Genomic DNA, 21,453 nt, shown 5'->3' on the forward strand with positions numbered 1-21,453 from the left:
TATTGCTTCCAGAGAGTGAGACAGAAAGAAAACAGGTGTTTACAGGATGGGCCACTCTGAGTTAAAGGGGGTGGGGGGGACTGTCACCTACTGCACTTGCAAATAACAAAGGCTCTACCTTATCACTCTCACAAAGGGTTTGTAAGTGGTCTTTTGTGACCCCCAGACAACCTGAGGCCAGGAAAGGCAGGAGGGGGTGCCTAACATCTCATGAGGGTAGAAACCTCTAGAAGCTTCCTCCACTTCAAAGTGGGCACCACGCATAAATATTGGACACTTAAACCTAACTCTTAGGTACACCTTTGGACTTGTGGACTCTGCCAGGAAGAAGGACTGCGGTTCTAATGAAAGAACAGCCACTCTGCTGGATAGCTGCTCCAAAGGACTGCTGCCCTTCTGTGCTGCTCTGCTGACCTCTTGTCTGAATGAGAAGGACTGGGCCTGCATCTCTAAACGAAGGACCTCAGAGGGACACTAAGGGATATTTGGCCTTAGATTGAGTGTGGCTGGTTCTGGATGACACATTCTTCCGTTCTGCATGGCTAACAGGTTTTTTTTGTACAAGCCGCTGTGTGACTAGGACAAATTAGATTTTCTGCTAATTTACCTCTTCACGAATGTGTGACTATAGAGGATGCCATCTTCACCCAGACGAGGAAGCTCTAGTTCCCTAGAGTCACGGAAACCATGATTACCTGGGTTGTCAAGGTAGGATTCTTGCTCGGACAACTCTGCACTTCATACTTGCTCACTTATTGTAATGAGTAGAGATAGGCATTCCCCTTGGCACTCTCATATGCCCCTAACCAGTATTGGCATGTTTGTAGGCAGAAACATGTTGGCTTAACACCGATGGATGTTTCATTGTACTTACATACCATCCCCCTTGCTGGTTTTAGCTGTACTTAAGGTGCACACTATTAAAGGAATTACCCTGGTTTTACCTTTATTAGGTCTCGCCTGTGGATGCGCATGCGCATCGAGCAAGCGAGACTATGGGGGCTTATCCACTCTTTATCCACTGCAAGGAATCGTGGCGATTCCTTGCAGTGCCCGTGACTTTTAAGCTCAATGCGCATGCGCATTGAGCTTAAAAGCGCGTGCACGTCCGTCTTGTTTTACCCGCTCCGCCCCCTCCCCTTCCCGCCGTGTCGCATTTCTCCTCCCCCCTCCCCTCTCCTCCGTCCGTCTTGTTTGTTTAATTTAACCCGCTCCGCCCCCTCCCCTTCCCGCCGTGTCGCATTTCTCCTCCCCCCTCCCCTCTCTTCCCTCCGTCTCGTTTGTTTATTTTACCCGCTCCGCCCCCTCCCCTGCCCGCCGTGTCGCATTTTTTTTTATTCGAAGCCTAGTGTTTGAGCTGCTTCTCCTCCTCACCGGAATGGAGTCCAAGAGCACTTGCTGCTGGTCCGGGCTGGCCATCGGCCCTCTTTAAGGGGACGGAGAGGGCAAGGATGTGTTTTATAAAACCATGGCAGCCTCTACAATGACGTGTAAGGCAACCCCCTATTTACATACCCATATAATAAAAGGCAATCTATTAAACCAGCTGTGTTTGTTTAATTTAACCCGCTCCGCCCCCTCCCCTTCCCGCCGTGTCGCATTTTCCTCCCCCCTCCCCTCTCTTCCCTCTGTCTCGTTTGTTTATTTTACCCTCTCCGCCCCTCCCCTGCCCGCCGTGTCGCATTTTTTTTTATTCGAAGCCTAGTGTTTGAGCTGCTTCTCCTCCTCGCCGGACTGGAGTCCAAGAGCACTTGCTGCTGGTCCGGGCTGGCCATCGGCCCTCTTTAAGGGGACGGAGAGGGCAAGGATGTGTTTTATAAAACCATGGCAGCCTCTACAATGACGTGTAAGGCAACCCCCTATTTACATACCCATATAATAAAAGGCAATCTATTAAACCAGCTGCTGTAATAACATGGCACTGCCGTGTCTATTGCTGTCTGGTTTGCTGTGAGAAACAGTGCACTGTGTTCTCGAATACAATAACGTCCGTGGACGAACTAAATAAAATGTACGTATGTGAGAGGTAGCATACACTTCCAGAGCCCTGCATACCCTTTTATGTTTCACGCTGTGGGCGACTCTTCCTTACGGATGTCTGTTTTTAGCGCTGTGAGGGCTTTTATTCATTTAAATTCAGGCGCAGCCTTATTTTTCCATGCTCTATTTTACGAGCCCCACAGAAAAAAATATTTGTTTTTACCCTAGAAAAGTGAAGAATTTGTTTTTGTATCAATATTCATTGGCTGCAACTGCTAGAATCTGTCACACGCTTGTAAACGCACCCTAAACGTAAGTTCGATTTTAAAATATTAATTTGAAGTGCACTTTACCAAGTAGACTTATAACTCGCAAAGATATGGGTAGCAAAGAACTCGCACAGTGCAGTTCGTTCAGCTGTTTTGTAACTGAACAATTCTTGCCCCCTTTTGTTTGGAAAAAAAAAGTTTAGAATACAGTTATCTCGCACCGTCTTTAACTGAGTTCTTGCATTGCCTTACTTCTGGGGCACTTTAAAATAGAATTAATGGATGACTCCCAGGGTAGAAACTATATTCATTTTGCCTTCTGGTTTGATGAGCATTCTTTGCAGAGATGGCGTACTTACTCCTGCCTAGCGCCAATGTGACATGTCTGGGAGCACTATTTCGAATTACTGATTCGATTCCCTCTGTTCCAACCCAGCCTCACCTCCTTCGGAGGGCCCAACAAGTAGGGTTGAGTTTGACATAGTAAGGGGCCTTGTAAAGCTCCAGTACGCTTTATAGAAATATAATCTTCGCAGGGCCTGATACACTTTCTCTGACTGTCGCAACTATTCACCCATTTATCTACGCCCGCTGCATACTTCCTGTAAGACAACTGGAGTTCAGTTTTCGAGTGAATGCTGGGCTCACATTGGCAGGTGATCTTCCTCACTCTCACTCATCCTCACTCACCCTCAACCCCTCACCCTCACTCACCCTCACCCTCACTCACCCTCAACCCCTCACCCTCACTCACTCACCCTCAACCCCTCACCCTCAACCCCTCACCCTCAACCCCTCACTCACCCTCACTCTCACTCATCCTCACTCAACCACCCTCAACCACCCTCAACCTCACTCACCCTCAACCCCTCACACTCACTCACCCTCAACCCCTCACCCTCACTCACCCTCAACCCCTCACCCTCAAACCCTCACCCTCACTCACCCACCCTCAACCCCTCACCCTCACTCACCCTCAACCCCTCACCCTCACTCACTCACCCTCACTCACCCTCAACCCCTCCCTCTCGACCCCTCCCCCTCAACCCCTCACCCTCACTCACCCTCAAACCCTCACTCACCCTCAACCCCTCACCCTCAACCCCTCACTCACCCTCAACCCCTCACTCACCCTCACCCTCACTCACCCTCAACCCCTCACCCTCACTCACTCACCCTCAACCCCTCACCCTCAACCCCTCACCCTCAACCCCTCACTCACCCTCACTCACCCTCACTCAGCCTCAACTACTCCCCCTCACCCTCACTCACCCAAAACCCCTCACCCTCACTCACCCTCACCCTCACTCACCCTCACCCTCAACACCTCACTCACCCTCACCCTCACTCACCTTCACTCACCCTCAACACCTCACCCTCAACCTCAACCCCTCACCCTCACTCACCCTCACTCACCCTCACTCACCCTCACTCACCCTCAACCCCTCACCCTCACCACTCTCAACCCCTCACCCTCACCACTCTCAACCCCTCACCCTCACTCACCCTCACTCACCCTCACACAGTGCAATAGTTCTCAGACCATTTCAGTTAGAGCTTTTAGAAATGTTTATGGCTTTTTTTATTTGTAATACTTTAGCATTGGCTACAGGAAACAAAAATGCTAAACATTTACAAAAAAAACCCATAAACAATTCTAAAAGCACTAACTCTAATGGTGCGAGACCTATTGCATTTCCAATGCTTGTGTATTTTAGGTTATCTGGATCCCTTCTTGTCCCGTTAGCTTTCATCATGAGCTCCCTTTGAAAGAGTTTAATTAGTTCCTGGTAGTACCATCTTACCAGGATGAAGTTGCTGATGATAAATCATGTTGCAACTAGTGGGTGAGACCTCCTCATCCTGTCTAATTGGCATTGTAGGATCACAATATATCCCCTTGTGATCCCAAGTGGTTTCTTTTTGGAACATTTTCATAACTTGGTAGGGTCCAAAATTGACCTTATACTGTTGGCTGTTTTACTTTGATGTATTTACCCTGGTGATTGTGGAGAGTTTGCAGTGGCGTACCTCAACCTCTTCCTTTGTTGGTGGTATTTGCAATATTGACCTTTTAAAAGCCAAACTATTGGATCTTCCTTTGTTCATTTTGTCTTTGGCCCAGCAAGGCCATGCAGTGGTATCATGCAGTGGTAACTTAAAGGTTGAATTGAAGAGTTGTTTTGGTTTATCTTCGCAAACTGTGATTTGAATATTGAAGATCTGTATAATCCATTAGTTCACTGTTGACAATCATCCTAAAAGAAGAGACACTGGTAGGGGGTGCTTAATTTGAACTGGTGGTTGCTGGCGAGGGCCACTGTCACTCCTTTTTGGGGACCTGCACTTATTTTTCCTTATTTAATGTTTCCTGAGAGCATGAGAGGGAAAAACACATAAAGGGAAAAGGAGGAAGAGAAAGACGGATAATCCGTCACAAAGGGTGAATACAGGAACCAGCAAGAGTAGTGGATTCAAGAGGCATGAGGGGGATTGAAGACTGCACAGAGCTGGTATTTGGGGCATTGACATTTAATAGCGCCAGACGCAGTCTGAGCAGAGTATTGGACACCGGCTTTCTTTACTTTACAAATTAAGCACTGGCTAGGCCAAACAGGTAGCCATCAAGAAAAAAAATTCATGAAGCACCATATAAAGTTGGTCAACCAAAATAAAGAAAACATTTTGTGTGTTTGTTTACAGGCTTCTAAACAACAATCAGATCAAAAGGATATCTGCTGGTGCATTTGAAGACCTTGAAAATCTAAAATATCTGTAAGTAAATTAAATATTTTGTCTTTCTGTTGTAATTTACACATCGTACCTGCTTCATTGAAATCGAATATACCTAAAGTTGAAAACAGATCGCACTGAGAAATTACGAAGTAAATGTTGCAAACTTTGCAGAAACATACGTGTGATCAGAGACGTTTTCTAGTCTAAATTCATAAGGTATATTTGGGAACGAAGCACCCTGGCATAATAAGGATTTTGTAATGACCGCAAGATACAAATGATGTTAGTGATGACAAACTGCAGTCTAAACAGATACCTATAAAAAGGCAAGTAAAAGGAAACACCATTAAAGAAAACAAGCATTTACAATGCAATGGTCTCGGCATTATTAAAGGTAGAGCTATTGGCATTGCTCATGATTTTTTTTTTTAAATCCTAAATCAATAGCATTGTCATTTACATTGCCAATAGCTTAATCGTTAAATAAACATACATTACAACATTTTTTAAGAGAGAAGTCGAAGATTAAACAAGAAAAACGCAAAATGGCGGCCGCAACTCCGAAAATTTCGGATTCGAGGGCGTGTTTTTAGCGTTCTGAGTGACGGATGACGTCACAGTCGAAAGAACGCAAAAAAACTCGCCCCCGAATCCGAAAGAGACGGGGCTTGAACTGAGTGATGCCCCTCACACCTAATGGCTGGCCTCCGTTTAGGGAGCCAGCCAATGGAAGAGAGAGGCGGGTTCAAGCCCCATACTCCAAATCTTTAAATCTCCCACCGAAGACTGCGCAAGCGCAGCCTTCGGTCTTCGACCTAAACATCAGGAAGAAGTGAAAGCAAAATGTAACTTTCATTAGCATAAGCCATCCAACCTTACTGCAGGGGTTGTTACATGAATGGATATGTTTAAAACGATATGACATACATTGCCAAAAGTACCATCTCCTCAGGGATGATAAAAGGGCCAAAATATATTAGTGGGGAATCCAATCAGGGAGACCACCCCCTTCATGCTCTAGCAGGGAACACAGGGTTACCACATGCTAGGAATGGCACCCACCCCATCCTTTATTACCTGCTGCTTCAAGGCCGGAGTAGGCACCCCTTTTTAATCCCATGCCATCTCCAGAACTCAATGTTCGATTCCTTGGTTGCAAATACCACCCACCCATTCTAACAGCAGGGTCAAGGGGGCTACAAATAGCAGAGCACTAATAGAAAATCACACCATTAAATACTGTGTTTTTGTTACAGCAGCTCCTACGTGCAATTTACAAGCGGATTCACTGCTGCTTTAAAGTCCGCCATCGGCCCAGGTGGATAAGGGAGCACAGAGGAACCATGCAATTAGTCATAATGACACAGTTGAGGGGAGAAGAATCCGAAATTAGAGGGTGGGGAGCTATTAGGTGATATATGGACAGGGCAGGGTATTGCCCTTAATATTCCTGTTCGAAGTGAATGTAGATGAAACACTCCCACTGGAAATGAAGATCCACCCAGAGTACCTTACTGCCTGCCCCTCACCAGAAGTGGACATCTACCTAGCCTGCCTGGTAGCCGGAAGGTGAATAAACCAGGGCGTCAGTAAAATTGTGACTGTCGAATCAAGGCCACTATTGGTCCATGATTGACTGAGGCAGTTACCAGAAGGGGATGGCAACCCAGCAGGGCTAATTGATTGAACTAACCAAACATGTCTTCTATAAAATGTGACAATTGAAGCACAGTCATTGGGAGGGAGGGTCACCGGATGGGCATGATTGACAGACATGGCTACTGGAAGTGGGCAACCACCCAACACATTTGAATAGCAGAAGGTGTACGAAACTGAACTGTGTTAAGCTTATGACCACGTTTTATAATTGGATTTCTCATGAATAAGTTCAACAGGGCTAATGTACGGGCTCAACTGTACTGCTACGACGTATGCCTGACTGGAGGAAGAGTTGGATGGTACCAGGTCTGGTGGTTAGATGGTATAGAAGGAAGTGACTGGCAGTGAATGTTAACAGGGTGGAAGGCAATAGTAGAGAACTGTCTCTTTAAATGTAGCACACACAGAGAACAGAAAATGTATTGTAAGTGAAAGCAACCACTAAACTGCAGTCTATAGTCTCTTTTATTGAAACAGCGGTGCACATACATGTCGAAGTGGACAGGATCTTTTGAGGACAATGTTCCACATCTTTTTTCGTTTTAACAACACATTTCCCATATTTTTTGTTAAAGAACAACTGTTCCTGAATGGTTAATGCAGACCTTGAGTTGTCTTAGGCCGAAAGGAAAGGAGGGAGTTCCATGTCAACTTAAGGCATGTGTTGGGGCCCCCGGTTCAGAACAACTTTGATTTTTATTACATATGATACTGTCTGCTAATTTAAGCCCACATAATGCCCTGCAATATGAAATTATACTGAAGCTTTCACACATGGGGGTCACAGAGAAATAGCTGACATAGGTCTTTCCCAGTGTCCCCAAAAATCCTTTTAGGTAGAGAGAGAAAGAGATAAAAGTAGAGTGAGGCAGAGAGGGTGAGTGGCTGAAATGGGGACATACAGGTGAGATAAAGTCTGAGATCACTTTCCCAGTGGGCTCCTGTGAACGTAGGTGCCCTCTGCAATTGCTCACTTTGCCCACCCTTAAAATGTCTCTGAGGGAGTCTCCGGTACTGTAAAGGAAGAGAAGGGAAAGTCACCAAACAGAAATAATACTTCTTTGCATGTTGCTGCAACATGTAACAATGTAAATGTGCGTAATTTGTAAATTAGCAAATCTAACTTTTGAAAGCACTGTAAATTCTTAAACACAGAATATTTGTTCACATTTTGAAGTAGTCTATACTGTGTTTAATACGTTTTTTAAAATGTGGCCGACTGCGTTGTACCGTAATACATTTTCAGAAAAATGTTTTTTAACATATATATTCCCAGTGATTTCTGGAAAAAGGCACTACAGAAACACGCCACTGTTCCCTAGTGCACCAAGCACTATTCAAACTAGTGACTTTCTCGTGAAACACACAAATCTAAAATTACTGCAGGAACGACTTGAGCTTTCCTACTAGAACAATGCATGTCTCACGAATTGGATTAACTTGCGTTTATCATTTAAGGTGTGTGCCTTTGCACAATATTTATGCTGGAGTACGGCCAACAACATGTTTACAAACTAAGTTGTTGTACACACAGGATTTGCCTTAAATCACTGGATGTTAAGTTTTAAAAAAAAAAAAGTAATGCTGAGGCTTCTACCTGGTTCGCCTGTCCCAAAGTCGGCAACTCCGCTGTTCTGCTACTTGAGCTAGAAAGCCACCCCAGCCCAGGCTCCCCACTGTGCACTCACCTTCTCGTAGTAGCTGCCCGTGGGCAATCTCTCGATATCTGCGAACATGGGGTGCTCTTTGATGCCGCGAATAAGGTCGCTAATTAAGGGGTTCACGTCTTCCACAGCCCGCGAGATCTCTTCCGCGCGGAGCCGTATGCCGTTCGCCACATCCCTAAAAGACTTCCCCCGGCTGCTGTGAGGGGGTGGTCCGGGTGAAATTGGAGAGATGGCGAGCAACTCCCGGGGTGATGAGCAAACCGGGGTCGGTTTGGTCGCAGAACTTGCTACACTGCAAGAGGGTGCCGGAGCCTTAGCCACCCCGTCTGTGCTGGAGGGGCCGCTGGTGGGTACAAACTTGCTTTTTCCTCTCGAACTGGCTTTTGTGGCTGTTGCATCATATTCCCTGCTGTGAGGGGGTGGTCGGGGCGAAATTGGAGAGGCGGCGTTCGGCTCCCGTGGTGATGAGCACACCGGGGAATTGGATGGTTTGGTGGTGGAACTTACTACGCTGCCGGAAGATATCGGTACCGAAGCCTTAGCCACCCCGTCTGGGCTACCCCTTTTGATGGTATCCCGAGCCTGTCCATCAGTCTGCGAAGTCGCCTTGGTTTTTGCCCCTCGACCCCTGGCTGCAGGAGTCTTTCCTCTGCCCCCCTCCCGACCCGGCTTCTTCTCGTCCCCCATGTTATCCGGCAATGGCTCAATGCTGCCCTGTGCAGAGGGCGAACCCGGAAGAAAGGCGAACTGCCAAAAGTGGAGTGAGGTTCAATTAAAAGAAACATACTATTGTTTACACTATGCAACAGTGCTGGAAAGGAGAAAAAAACGAGGAAAGCGAGCGAGAGCAGCCTACCTCAACCTTACCAGCAGCAAAATGGCGGCCTCAAGCTTCCGGAATTTTTCGAATTCGGGGGCGTGTTCAGTGTTCTCAGAATGGGCGTGGCCTAAAAGTGGAAAGAAGAACACTGAACACACCTCCAAATCTGAAAAGGACGGAGCCTATTCGGAGGGACAGCTCTCTCCTCCAATAGCTGGCCTCCGTTTAGGAAGCCAGCCAATGGGAGAGAGGCAAAAACAGAGGCTGGACAAATAGTCCACACTAAGTAACATTAAATCTCGGTACTTCCGGTTCTGCCTTCGGCAGACCGGATATTACCTTGACCTTAAAAACTGAAGAATTATACATTGAAGAACAATGAGTGAAATGTAAACAGGTATTGGCAATATTGAGCTATAGGCTTTATTAGTATTTATTTCTTTTGAATGATTTTTCGTAAACTATAACAAAAACCATTCTAAGGTGGCCTCCTGTTCATGCACATGTGTGGGATGCATGGGCAGCCATCTTTGAATTGTTTTTGGTATTCGTTACTAAAAACCGTACAATGATGGCCACTAGTGCAAGCATATGTGTGTATTCACAACCATTCGTATTGGAGAAGTGTGGCTCACTGGTTAGAGCAGGCAGACCCTGAAGCAGAGGTCAGACCCGGGACCAGGGTTCGATTCCCGACGCGGCAGGGTGTTGAGCTCAAATGTCCACAGACTCGATAATTCTCGCTTCGGTGCCTGACCTAATCATGGGTTCACACTCTGCAACTCTGGGCATTAAGCTTGCTTAATCTCCACAACGGCCCCCCCGCGGCGGGATGCCAGGCTTTCACCTTGGGGATGCCCTGTAGGGGCTATCTCACAGGGAAAAACCAGGACGGGTTCCCAAGGCAAGCGCGGAGATACCCCTTCGGGGGTCGATTCTGGCGCTATATAAGAAATATAATAATAACACCATTTTTAAAGATTGCTGAGGGTTGTCCTGCCTGCACGAGATTCGATGCACCACATTCTCCAGCGAGGGCCCGGTAGCAGTGTCTGGAAAGCTGCATGCCCTCACCCAAAAAAAAAGAATAAAGCCAAAAAGATGCTTAAAAGAAAGATATATTGGCCCACCAGTCCCTTGTACTTAAGGGGACTAATTTTGAAGCAGCTGTGTATAATGGTCACAATGCAATCACGTGCCCTATGCTTACACCTAATCACTCACGGCCTTAGGGTTGGGAACATGAATGTTCACAAGTATATGGCGGGGGATGGCTATAGGGAAAACATTAACAGACTCCTAAATTGCAGGGTATTCACAAGCTTTAATAATGTTTTTCATTAATACATGAATATGCTCCCATGAAAAATGTGTTAAACGCCTAGAGGAAGTCCCCCAAACACCCTACATTTCATGTGGCTGTAGAGGAAACGGATTTATTTAAAGGGAAGTATATTTTCCGGGAGGAGAGAAACGTTTTCAAGTGCAAAAGCACATTTCAATCACATTTTCTTATAGGACTCCTCTTCACTGCTTTGTAGCCAGTCCGTAGGAGGAAGGGCAATCCTTTGTGGGAGTGCATGAAAACATAAAACATGAAGAGATTTTCATGCAAACGTTTTTGGGACTTTTGTCTGAAACTTACAGGAATCGTTGAGGGGAGTCTCCGATGAATACATTTCTGACCTCTGACTTTTCAAAGCAGGTTTGTGTTTCAGTACCTCAACAATTAGTCTTTTTCCATTTGAATGCTGTTATGTATTTTATGTATACAAACTTAATTGCCTGTGGTCCTGGTCTCTAATTGGCATATACTGTTGGAGAGCGGGTGGAAAATGTGGAAAGGTAAATGCTCCTGGAGGAGCAGCTGTCGCCTAAAAAGTTATTCAACATTGTTCGCTGCGACTTGAAAAACCGTTTGTGAAAAAAGTATATTTTGACACTCCTTTCTTACAGCACTCTGCCATTTGAAAGGGGAGAAAAAAAGCACATTTAAAAAATGGTTTAAAAACTGATCTGGTGTTTATCACCCCTAGAGGTGGACGAACGTACAGTGTCTTAAGAGTAGCTTGCATAGAGTGTCGTGCGAGGGCTGGGACACACATGATGAACTGTGCCAATGGCACGGAGACCGCTGCAATCCGAAGACCATAGATGGAGTGAGTTTGTCATTGTCTGTGTTTCATAAGACAAAGCATTTAGCAGTAAATACTGGATAGGAAGCGATTTATGTCAGTCCTTGCACTAACCGATTTTAGGAGAATGCAGAGGCAGTGTTTTCCCACACTTCCACTTGTATCTAAAAAAGTGACATAATCCCACATTTAAGACTGAGTTTCTATTAATAGGGACCGGTGTATGGCTATGGATAAATCGAGAACAGTATTGCTCATTTAAAGTTGGTGAAACCGACATTGAAAATGAGAAAAAGGTCAAAACAGTGTTTTTCCATTGGGTAGCCACACCAATACATGTCATTACGTCCTTACATTACCACTAACACTTTTATGTAGACTGCACTTTCTTCTTTGAATAAGTGGCAGTTTTGACTAGCAACAGCCTTCATATGGGTTCTCCATTTTGGCAGGCAGCCCTAAAACCTAGTTGCAGAAGCAGCATGTTTTTTTAAACTTGGCGATAGGAGCTGTGTACCCAGGAGATTCCGAGTTCTCCCGTTTTAAGATTGCTTTACTCCAAAAAGAAAAAATAAACTATTCACAATGAGGTTCAGAAGCTCTGCTGGTTGTGAGGCAGAAAGTGGGAGATTGTGTATGCTGGTTGAACTGCTGTAATCTGAGGAAGGGAGTGAGAGCTAAAAATGCCTTAACCAAGATGTCATTCGAAAGGACTTTTTTTCACAGGACTGGGGGAAGAAATGGAAGGAATCCTAGTGCTGGGTTAAAGTATTCCAGACGAAAATAAACCTTCATTTATATCATTCTGTGCTTGTGGTTGCATTGATAGCTCCCTAATCTTTCTAAACATGTTTGCTGAACAAGAGTGTATTGCTTAATATTGACAACACACAAAGCTTGGAGCGTTCAGAGAGTCGAAGAAAAGTGGTGCTGTATGCAAACAACATTCATCTTGAGGAAAGCACGTCAAAGGACCACTGTTAAACTGTACATCACTATCACAAGTGCCAATTGCAAGAATGGGTACAAGCATTGGTCAAGCCCATATGTCTAGCTTTGGCAGTCGGGTGCATAGGCTAAAATATTTACATTTTCTATTGCAAGCATATGGTGCAAAAAGTTAAAAAGAATATAAGCTGCAACCTACACTTGGTTACTATATGCTTGCGATAAAATTTAAAAAAAAAAAAAAACTTCAGCTGATGTGGTTGTTTGACAATTTTTTTTTTAATTGCAACCATTTAGACTTGCCTCCCACTTTATTATTTTTTGTGATAATCCTCGCCTACCCAAACTCTCAAATTGCAGGTAATTACAATGTTACTTCAGAACACCAGAGTTAGGAAATTTATTGAAAATTAATCGCATCAAACTGGGCAGCCAAAGCAAAGAGAATAAATAGGCATGGCCAGTTTTTAGACATAACAAAACTAAAATAAATTGCACGCTTGAAACCAGCTTTGTCATTGAAGATAAAGTAGCAATTTTTAGGGGGGGGGGGTGAACAGGGCGCACAGGAAATTGTACCGTCACTCAAATTGAAGGGATCTATTGGGTAAAGTTACAGACTCACTGCTTCATGCTGTATGCTGCAATGGGCGGAAGCAATATGCGAATGTCAATTAAACTAATGGATGAAGTGGCTGACCAAAAGCCACTCTATATGTGCGTTATGTATATTTTTTTCTGGGGGGGGGGGGGTAGTCTAGTGAGACAACTAAAACTTTCTCATAGGCGAGAAATAGCTATTGAATTCGTTAATGCATAGAGATGCCACAAGCTTATACTTATTTATGATAAGAGAAAACAAAATATTGTAGATCCCAGCAGATCACTGGTGTTTTGATTGTGTAGGCTTGATGACAACATTTAAAAGGCTAAGCCTAGTGTACACCTGCCAGCATCTCTACCATAACATGTCACACAGGCTCCTTAGGTCTGTCTACTTCCTCCTTCTCAGTTAGGCTCACACTAAAGTTCACTTGATGTTACAGTGGATGCTTTACCATCACTGTCCCCATTTGTTTCAATAAACTCCCCACACACATCAAATCCTGCTATATATGTTTTTTGTTAAGATCTTTTTATAGATAGGGAACATCTGATTGTTTTTCATCTATTTTTCTATCGAATTCTTGGATTTATTTTTTCCTGTGACCCATTCTCCGCTGTATCATTTCTTCATTGAAAGCATTAAAGAGGAGGCCTGCTTTTCACTCACTTGATCCTGATTTGTGTTTAAATTGTTTTCTTCCAGCTTATGTATTTTTTGTGTAAATATCTTTATTAACTTTTAGCCAAAGGAAGATGACAGTATGTTGATCCCTTTTTAAAGGATGGGTTCCATCACTGGCAGTCGACAAGTTGTGGTTACAGAGATCTCCATAACCTCGCACTAATCATATCAGTACAAAAATAAACATCGTCAAGTCTCCCTAACTATTTTTCAGCCTCTCCTTCCTCTGCATTCCCTAACTTGCAGAGGATACCCCCCCCCCCCCACCCAAAGTGTCATCCTTCAAAATCAGTCAATTAATTAACATTCGCCCCTTTACAGGCTGTTTCCTCATTGTTTCTAAGTATGCAATGTACTCTTAACCCCCACTGTGTGAATTTAAAGGAAATATGCTCTGCTTCACAGCGTGCAGGCCTTGCTTCTCGGTCCTCCACTAAGGTTCGCGTAGACAGGCTCCCACTTGAACTCAGCCAGTAGATGGGTGCCGTTTGTGTTACAAGTCAGATTTTTCATAGAAATACTGTCCATAATCTCAAACTACTGGATGGATGTTGGAACCTTGGCCACCTCCAATTGTAGGCTCTGTTTCAAATTTTGCAATACCCAGGCATTGAAGGCACTTTACCATCCATGATTTGTCTTTGCTTTCAAAGGTGCCAGCCTGAGGCCTAGGAGCATTACCTTCTGTGTGAAGGGAAGTGGATAAGTCAGTACTTCTTGCAGAAACTTGGAGACTGGCCGGATCCCCAGACAGGCCCACCAGGTGTGCGGCCCCACAGCCCCTCCAGCATCTCTGGGAAGCGATGTGGTACATGCAGAGTAATCTGTGCGGTGTGTAGTGACACACATGCCAAGTATGTTTCCCTCCCGAGTGTAGAGGTGGAGGAGAAATGTATGTCCTTGCTTAATTTGTCCCATTGCCTAGTGGTGCATTGTAAGCCTAAGGATTCTTCCCACCCTTTGTTATGCTTCCAGGATTGGGGCTTGTCTTGTTTGATGGGCAGTTTACATAGTGCAAATGTTGTCCCTGAGCGGCTGTGCACTTAGAGATCAGTAATTTCAAACTAGTATTGCCTCTGTTTGCTTCAGGCCTGATGGAGTAGTATGTCATCTAATAGCGGATCTGGAAAAAATAGAGCCTCTCATTCTCTGAGAGCGCAAACAGATCTTTGCATTGCAGAAATGACTTTAGACGCTATTATCATACATGTCTGAGATTATTGTACACCCACCCAACCCTAACTCCAATTGCAGAAAGTCCTTTCTTTCAGGGTGGGTGAGAAGTCAGGATTGTAGTGGATAGGCATATAAGGAGTTGGGTACTTGACTTGTCGACTCGAGTTGATGAACAGATCCCATGACTTAAGAGTTGTGCATACTCTGGTGCTGATAGTGGCATTGGGTAGTCTGCTCAGACATACTAAGTCCCAGAGTGGTCTGCGTGCTATCATGTGATCCATTCCCCACCAAGTATTCTCCGATTCTAACATGGATCACTCCTCCACAATACGGAGTTGAGCTACTGCATATTAGTGAGGTATGCTTAGTCCCAAGCCCTCTAGAGTCTCAGGGCTGCGTCATCCATCTCTGTGGGAGTCTGCAAGCTTTGTCCTTCCAGATAATTGCCAAGAGTTAGTGTTGGACGCTGTTCAGATATGCAGAATCGAGCCATATAGGGAGTATTAAAACAGATATAAAAGGTGGGGGAGGACATTCATTTTAACTGCATGAATCCTACCCAGCCAGTAAAGCATCAGCTTCTGGCAGGAGTGCAGGTCTTTCAAAATAACAGTCATCAGAGGGCTGTAGTTAGCGGTGAATAAGTCTCTGATTCCTCGCATTAGCTTAACCCGCTATGTATTTCAGGGACGATTTTGCCTATTGAAACAGGAGTCGTGACCCTAGATCTGCCTGTTTCTCCTTTTCCAGTAGCCGAAAGCACTTTCAAAGGCTTGCAATACACAAACCAAACCACCACTGTTATCGAGGTGCACTGGTAACCCAGCGTTAGAAGGATGCCATTGATTTATAGCGATATTTCAGATTCCCTGGGGATTAACCTGATACCTGCCACATCTTCGGGTTGTCGAATCAGGCAGGCCAGTGGTTAAATTAAGAGGGTAATTAGAAGGAGCGATTGGAGGCAGCCTTGCCGCATCCCTCTGCTGAGTGGGAAGAAGGGTAAGCAGAGTTTGTTTGGGGCGACCTTGCCCCTCAGCTACGCATTATTGGAAAATCATCATCTTCATGAACTAGTAGCCAAAGCCAATCTTGTGGAGGGTTAGGTGCAAAGAGGCCCATTACACTCTTTGAAAGGCCTGTTCAGCATTCAGTGATGGATGGAGTGCAGTGATATTTTTCAGTCTGACCTCTCTATCAAATGGATACTTGCTCTGTTATCATGTGAGGCCTAGAGAACATGCCCCAGCTAACAATTGCAGAGAAGACGTTTTTGCGTGTGATCACTAATCTTCCACAGAGTACACCCACTCTTCCCCTAATGAATGATCTAGGCAGGAAAGCCCTGACGGATCTCGCCTGGTTAAGGCCAATTCAGTATTGGTGTGGAATATGGTGTACACAGGAACTGACTGCATATGCAGAGGGCCTAAGGAATATCATTAATTTGGATCAAATCCATAAAATCAGCTGGCTGCGATATCTAAGAAGTCTTTTTAATAAAATGGGATTATCAATTGCAAGGAGTCAGTTTGAGAAACAAATTGCCGCAGCATGCCTGGTGTTACACAGCCTGCAGTGCGGTGCTTCAGTCAACTTCCTCCATTCGGGATACATCTTCATCTTCCTCAAGAGGTGGGATGTCATCTGTCATGGCAGACACAGGTTCTTCAATAGCAGGTTCCTTCTCATCAATTCCTAACCCAAGCTTGATCATTCTGTAGATGCTGTTTGAGTGTGTCTGAGGGTCTTCCAAAGAGAAGCCAGATGACAGCAGCGCCGTTTCAAACAACAAGACCACAAGGTCCTTGACAGCTTTGTCACTTTTATCTGCCTCAGCCTTCTGTCCTCTGTTCTAGTGTTTGTGTCCGTTTGTTTTTCTGGCGAAAGGGTTGGAGAGGTTACTAGGCGGGGTAAGGCCTAAAGTCAAGGCCTGCATACATCAAGATGAATGGCGTCCAGCCAGCTGTTGCTTTATTTTACCCTGGAGTAGTCGGGGTTGTGGCATGTGGACAGATGGAGCCCTTGACTGCCACATAGTGAGGTAATTTACACAGCAGTAGGTCTGTGTTATCCTCCCTTTACAGCTGGATCTAGCGTCTTGAATGTTCCCCGCATCTCTGGGACAGACCCCAACCTGCTCTTATTGGACAGGTGAGTCCACTCTTCCCAGAAGTTTTAATTGTTTCAATTTTTATACAGAATAAAGAATGCCGTTTTTACACTGAAAAAAAAAATGGGATTATCAGACCTGTGGGATTCCACTTGCACCCCCATGTTCCCCTCAAAAGACCATCTCAAGGAAATTTATTGTGAAATTGTTGCATATGAACAGATTAGGCTCCATGACTCAACTTCACTTTCGGGGTCCTTTCTACAGATAAACCATGCCCGAGCCTTACTGAAATTTTATTAAAAAGCCTTTGGGCTGAAAGCTTTATTTCCAATTTAGATCAGAATTTTTGCCCCTAAAGTGCTTTTCATCCAAATGGTCCTCCATCGGGAACAATAAATGCAAGACATGTGTTAAACATGCAGAAACATTTTCCCATGTGCTGTTTGCCTGCTCTACTTAAGCTGGCTTGCGTAAAGTTTGGTTGGCGGAGTAAGAATATGGGTATTGGATCACACAGCACAGCTCTGCAAATTCTTCGCTCTGATCCATCTCCTAGGGATGGAATTCCAGTGGCAAAATTCTTGAGGTGGTTGTGGTATATTCGATCCCAGCAAATCATGGCTGAAAATAGAAAATTATAACATTTTCTTAAACCATGTAGGGGCATGTGGACATAAGGTGAACTGTGGGGCCCAATATGAATTTAAAGGTTTATGAGACTGTCAGAATTGTATGCTTTTTTTTTTGTCATGTAATGTACTATATAGTGATTGCTCTGATCTTTTTTTTGCTATTTTCCATAAACGTTTTAACCCAGATTTTTAACTTTTCTACTGCTTTTTAATATTTTATTTATAATGCTTTTATGACTTGTTTAGTCGAATAAAGCTTCTTTGACTGACTGTTATTGAGTGTTTGCACTCTAAGAAATCAACTTTCATCTGGGTGTATCAAAGTGGATAAGACTTCGTAGTTAAAAGCTTTATGAAAAGCTGTGCTTCTATATTAAGAAGTGCGATGAGGCTGTAGGACGTCCATCTGGTAGGCTCTTTGCTGGGTCTTGGAATGACCTTTATCATGACCTCTCCTTTAGTCTGCTTTGCTGCTCCAGGTTCTCCACAGTGATTAAACAATTTTGTGTGTTTCTGAATAAGTTTGTCTGGTATATTTAAAAAAAAATTGGCTAGAAGGACATCTGGCCGGGGTTTTTGAGTCCAGGAATTTGATGCCCAGTTTAACCTCTTCAGTTGTGATTTACTTCTCCAGTGTCTCTCTGGATATCAGCAAGCTTCGAGAGTCCCATCTGGTCTAGAAAGGCTTCTCTGAGTTCAAGGTAGGAAGGAACACTTTTATAAAGATTCTCATATAAACAAGAACATTGGCCTAATTTCCCAATCTCGTGTAATTGACGAGTGCCATTATTGGTGACAATTTCTTTGATATATTTTCAGTTTGCCCCTGTAGTCGATGTGCACAATGGGTCCATACCTTGTCCCTGCAAACATATGAGAGTTTTTTTTAATGGAGTAGGGAGAGCTTTTCTTTATTTATGAAGTGCATACCTAGTTGGTCCCTAGCTGTAATAATCGTCACGGGTGGTGCAGCAGGAGGAGTGTTGGTGTCTTTTTACTTCTAGCTTCTGAATCTCAGTCTCCAGTTTCTTAACCTCTGGTTTGTGGAGCCTAGCATGAACTGTGGCTGTCACTATGAAGTGGCCTCAACGGTTTTGATAGTGTCTTAGGATCCGGGGGGAGGGGGATGTAAATTGATACTTGTATAGAGCACTACTGATGGGGGGCTCATCAATGAGGGTGAAGTATTCACCAATGTGGGAACCAATTTCTTCTTGGGTGACTGGGTCTCTGAATGTGGAATGAGGCTGCCAGTTTCGGGAAGGCTTCTGCTGTTCCACGTCTAGGTCTGCCATAACAGAAGCATGGTCTGAGACCGCAATGGGTCGTATCTCCGCCAAGCAGAGCAGAACCAATAGAGATGTACTCAGTAGTATATAATATGTATGGGAGTGTCTTCCTATGGACATGGGAACGGAAGGTATACCTGAATGTATTCTTGTGGTTTTCGGAGACCAAGGTGTCCCAGGGTGCTTTTTAGTTGTTTTAAGAAGACACCTGCGTGCGTCCTACCTCCTCCCTCTCTATCCCTGTTTGGGATCTATATTATGGTAACATCTGCTGTGAGAACAATCTCCCCTTCAATCCCCACCAGTTCATCGAAAAAGGTAAAAAGTTGTTTCTGCAAGCTGTCAGCGAGTTGTAACGTAAATTATTTTCCCATGTTATTTTTACTCATCATATTGTGTTACTGTAACACTTAAGGTACATACAGATCTTGGTCTTCTACAGTTTAATCTGTCACTGAAACTAACATTACTTACTTATGTATGACATACTTTTAGTCAGAGTCTTCAACCTACCCATTTTGTTATTTAGCAACTTTTCTGTTGTATTCAGTATTTGTCTGGTGCAGGATTGAAAATTCCTAAGGTGCTGCTAACATTTTGCCTCGACTTTACCACACTTCACGCTCCAACCTCCCCACTTCCGCCCCATTCTTCCTGCAAATCTGGCTACTTCTTTCTTATATCTTCGTAATTTATATTTCTGCTTTTAGATAGTACGTTGAAAATATGTTGAGCCTCATTTTAGATTTAAAAAAAAAGGAATCTAATACTGACACCTATGCCGTGTTTGCGCTGTTGTAGCTTCAGGTTTCCTATTTTAACATTTAGTACTGTAAAAAAATGTTTCTTCGCAACTAACCAGACAATTAGATAACTTTTTGATCACTAACCTCGAAACTTTGTTATTAATAGTTTGTTTAAACAATTGGTCCCAGAAGAATTTGCATATATAGAGTATGTTCTATTTGTTGTTTTATTTACTTGAAGTCGCTTTTTCCTCTTGCCATTATTTATTAAATGGCGGATTGTTTGCACGCATCCAGTCGCAAAATAAATATTTTTTAATGTCGAACTGAGATGTAACCAGTTTGTCACTTTCCCAAAAATAAGTTGTTTCCGTACATTATTTGTGTTCATGGTATGTTTTCAAGTGGCCTAAAAATGTCCTTTATCTGTCAAAGTAATGCTTTGTTACCCTAATTGTGATCCTGTGTGTGCACTAATAATGCTAATTGTTTTGTTTCAGCTATTTGTACAAGAATGAAATCCAATCAATTGACAGGCAAGCATTTAAGGGACTTGCCTCTCTAGAACAACTGTAAGTGCCCACCTCTTCATGTGCAGTCATATCTCCCTCGTGCCACCTGCGTAATACACTTTCAAGCACACTGTGCATGTTTTAGAACTCTTTCACATTTCATCGTGTTCTGCATGCATTGCATGTCTGCACTTTGCTGCAGCATTGGAATATTTTTCACTGAAATTACTAAAAATCTTCTCTAAATCACTCCTGCTTTCCATAGTGTTTCAAATTAATTTTTTTATTAAGCTAATCCTTGGTTCACCATAAGGTCTGCTTTGATCACAAGCATGACTCACTTAACATCACCTCTTTGGAATAGTACAGTAGTCGCATTAATTTCCGGATTGTGGGCTTGTGCATTTGTGTTGGATCTGAAAACCAATTATGCCATTTCTTAAACCCCCTGCAATTACATTAATCGTTTTCACTTTTAACTTGCTTGAACCAGTACAATTTGCACGGGAAGTGAAACTTGTACAACATTACACACATTCGAAAAGAAACCGCAATAAACTCCGTCAGGGCCGGACTGAGACCAGCAACCAGCCCTGGCAGGTTGCTTCTCCACCGGCCCTAGTAACGGGAGGGGAGGGGGTTGTTACCCGCAAAGCACTGCTACCGCTTTTCTTACAGAGGGCCGATTTTGAAGGCTGCTACAAAACCGGCACTCTGTAAGAAAAGCGGCCCCCTGCGGCCACAAAACCGGCCCCTACCTCTCCAGCCCACCGGGGAAATGCCCGGTGCCCGCAAATGCCAGTCCGGCCCTGAACTCCGTCATCAAATAAAGTATCTGATACAATTCACAAGACACTCAGATTTCCCCAACTCCTCGGATGATTCCTCAAGAAGGACTGCTCGCTTTCTCAGATCAACAGAGTTGGCTTTAAAATTAAAGCATTGTAGCCCTATTTCAAGCTATCTCTTGATGCAGATTATTAGCTTGGATAATCCCTACAAGAAAAGGTAATTCGGCTGTCTCTCTACATATTTGCATTGAAGTGTGTGTTGAGCAGACTGTTTAGAGAATTCCAGTTTATTGGCAGGTATGATTACAATTACCACCATGCCATCCCAATATAATGCATCCAGGTCTAGGCTTTTTTGTTGTAACCCTTTGTTAGCAAATGTGTCAGTTAAATTATTTTAGTGGAAGCAGGTATTCATAAAATCCATCTGAACACATTAGACTGCCAAACCAAATCCAGTGAGTGGAAATATGGCATGCTGATGGCTTCGAACTAGCTGACCACTCCAGTAGAGCAAAGCATCACTTATGATTAGTCAATCCATTTAGTGTCAGTTGGTGTTCATAGTATATTTGTGGACCTCGTGCATGTTTCCAAAGATTTCTAGAGGATTTCTGTTCGAGATTGGGCTGTTGGTTGACTGGGCTGTGAACCCTGGTCAAGCAGCAACCCCAATCCTTGTCAGG

General features: G+C 44.1%; 1 protein-coding gene across 2 annotated transcripts in view; it reads left to right on the plus strand.

Moving 5' to 3' along the window:
- Window positions 1-21,453, plus strand: part of PXDN (peroxidasin) — a 582,246-nt gene that overhangs the window by 222,573 nt on the left and 338,220 nt on the right. The window contains exons 3-4 of one of the 2 annotated variants that reach the window (XM_086926391.1): window positions 4,953-5,024; window positions 19,965-20,036. In XM_086926391.1, coding sequence (XP_086782517.1) covers window positions 4,953-5,024; window positions 19,965-20,036 — 144 coding nt within the window. The remainder of the gene's footprint in view (window positions 1-4,952; window positions 5,025-19,964; window positions 20,037-21,453) is intronic. The other variant, XM_086926392.1, reaches the window with a different exon arrangement.

The sequence above is a fragment of the Lissotriton vulgaris genome, chromosome 6, assembly GCF_964263255.1.
Source record: "Lissotriton vulgaris chromosome 6, aLisVul1.2, whole genome shotgun sequence".
Classification (NCBI taxonomy): Eukaryota; Metazoa; Chordata; class Amphibia; order Caudata; family Salamandridae; genus Lissotriton; species Lissotriton vulgaris.